Source organism: Limulus polyphemus, unplaced genomic scaffold (assembly GCF_000517525.1).
Source record: "Limulus polyphemus unplaced genomic scaffold, Limulus_polyphemus-2.1.2 Scaffold5354, whole genome shotgun sequence".
NCBI lineage: Eukaryota > Metazoa > Arthropoda > Merostomata > Xiphosura > Limulidae > Limulus > Limulus polyphemus.
In genome coordinates, this window is record NW_013670964.1 from 50847 (window position 1) to 52357 (window position 1511).

The window sequence follows — 1511 nt, forward strand, 5'->3', positions numbered from 1 at the left end:
GAAGACAACCGACTTGGATGTTTTACAGGTAAAGTTCTCTTTATGTCTGAATGTGTTCAAGACAACCGACTTGGATGTTTTACAGGTAAAGTTCTCTTTATGTCTGAATGTGTTGAAGACCACATATCTTATTTCTGCTGATATTTGTCTCTAAAACTATAGAGTTTGGTAAGATATTTTTAAATATTATTTTTTGTTAAAATAGCAGGGAGATAATCATTAAACTGGAATAGTTCTTAACCAGTCAAAACATTTAATATTCATTTTGTCTTCAACAGACTGGTAGAATACCTCAAGTAGATGGAGCATGTGACACTAGTGATGAAGAGGAAGAAGATGATTTTCGTGATAATGATGATGACAGAAATGATAATAATGATGATGAACAGAATGAGGATGAGTGTGCTGCAGAAGAAGAAGATGTAGGTGTGAGAATTTCAATTTAACAACGTCAATCATTTGTCTGTATAATGAATGATTACATGCTGTTATATTAAATACAGAATTTTAGTTCTTCTCATGATTAGTAGCTTACATCTAATTATTAAAACATTAACTAAACTCTATACATAACTAGATTCTAATTACCAACTAGTTTTCATCCTATGTTTCAGCTGTTAATCTGCTGCCATTTTCAGGATGATCTATTTCTATATTGTTTTTGGCCAGGATTCAGTTGTGGCCTTCTTGAATAAACGTCTGGAGTGTTATTCACTCAACTTTAGTCTCCCCCATTACAACTTGGATCAAGTAACTATTTGAATATTTCAAGAGGGGTATCCAGGTTTTTTTTACTTGAATGTTTATTATCAGTTGGGTGGTTGGAGAAATCGTTTATCATTAATTTTCTTGTTGTGCTCATATCCTATTATTTTATTATTATTCCAGTTTATCTTGTGTTCATCTTCTTTGGCATGATTAGTTGTAGGAAGATAGATTGGTATGTGTTTAACATGCTCCTCAACTTGAACTTTTATTGGTCTTTGTGTTTCTCTAATTTACTGGAGTCCACATGGTATGCTACAAATGATGCTTTCCCCCTCTGTTGGGACTTTAAATGGATTAGTATTTACTGATTGTATTATGTTGTGGCTTCTGAATATTATTCTAACTTTATGTTGTGTATATATCCTCTGTATGTTTTCAAAGAGACTTCTGACATAAGGTTATATGTCAGTAATTTTATTATTTATTCTTAATATTTGTATTCTTTATCAAATGTTAAGGGTATCCATTGTCAAGGATGGATGTAGTGATGTTTTTCTTGGTGCTTGTGTACCTTTTTAAGAGTTCATGGTATCCATTGTCTAGGATGGATGTAGTGATATTTTTCTTGGTGTTTGTATTCTTTATCAAGGGTTCAGGGTATCCATTGTCAAGGATCGTTGTAGTGATGTTTTTCGTTAGTATTACAAATCCTGCTTATGCCAAACATAGGTAGGCTATGATGCATATCTTTATGTAGTTGAAGTGGTTATATATATATATATATATATATATATATATATATA

General features: G+C 31.6%; 1 protein-coding gene across 2 annotated transcripts in view; it reads left to right on the forward strand.

Moving 5' to 3' along the window:
- The window catches only part of LOC106472467 (transcription initiation factor IIA subunit 1-like), a 29431-nt gene that overhangs the window by 16850 nt on the left and 11070 nt on the right, over nt 1-1511 (forward strand). For both annotated transcript variants that reach the window (XM_013933119.2, XM_013933120.2), the window contains exon 8: nt 279-422. In XM_013933119.2, the coding sequence (XP_013788573.1) occupies nt 279-422 (144 nt within the window). The remainder of the gene's footprint in view (nt 1-278; nt 423-1511) is intronic.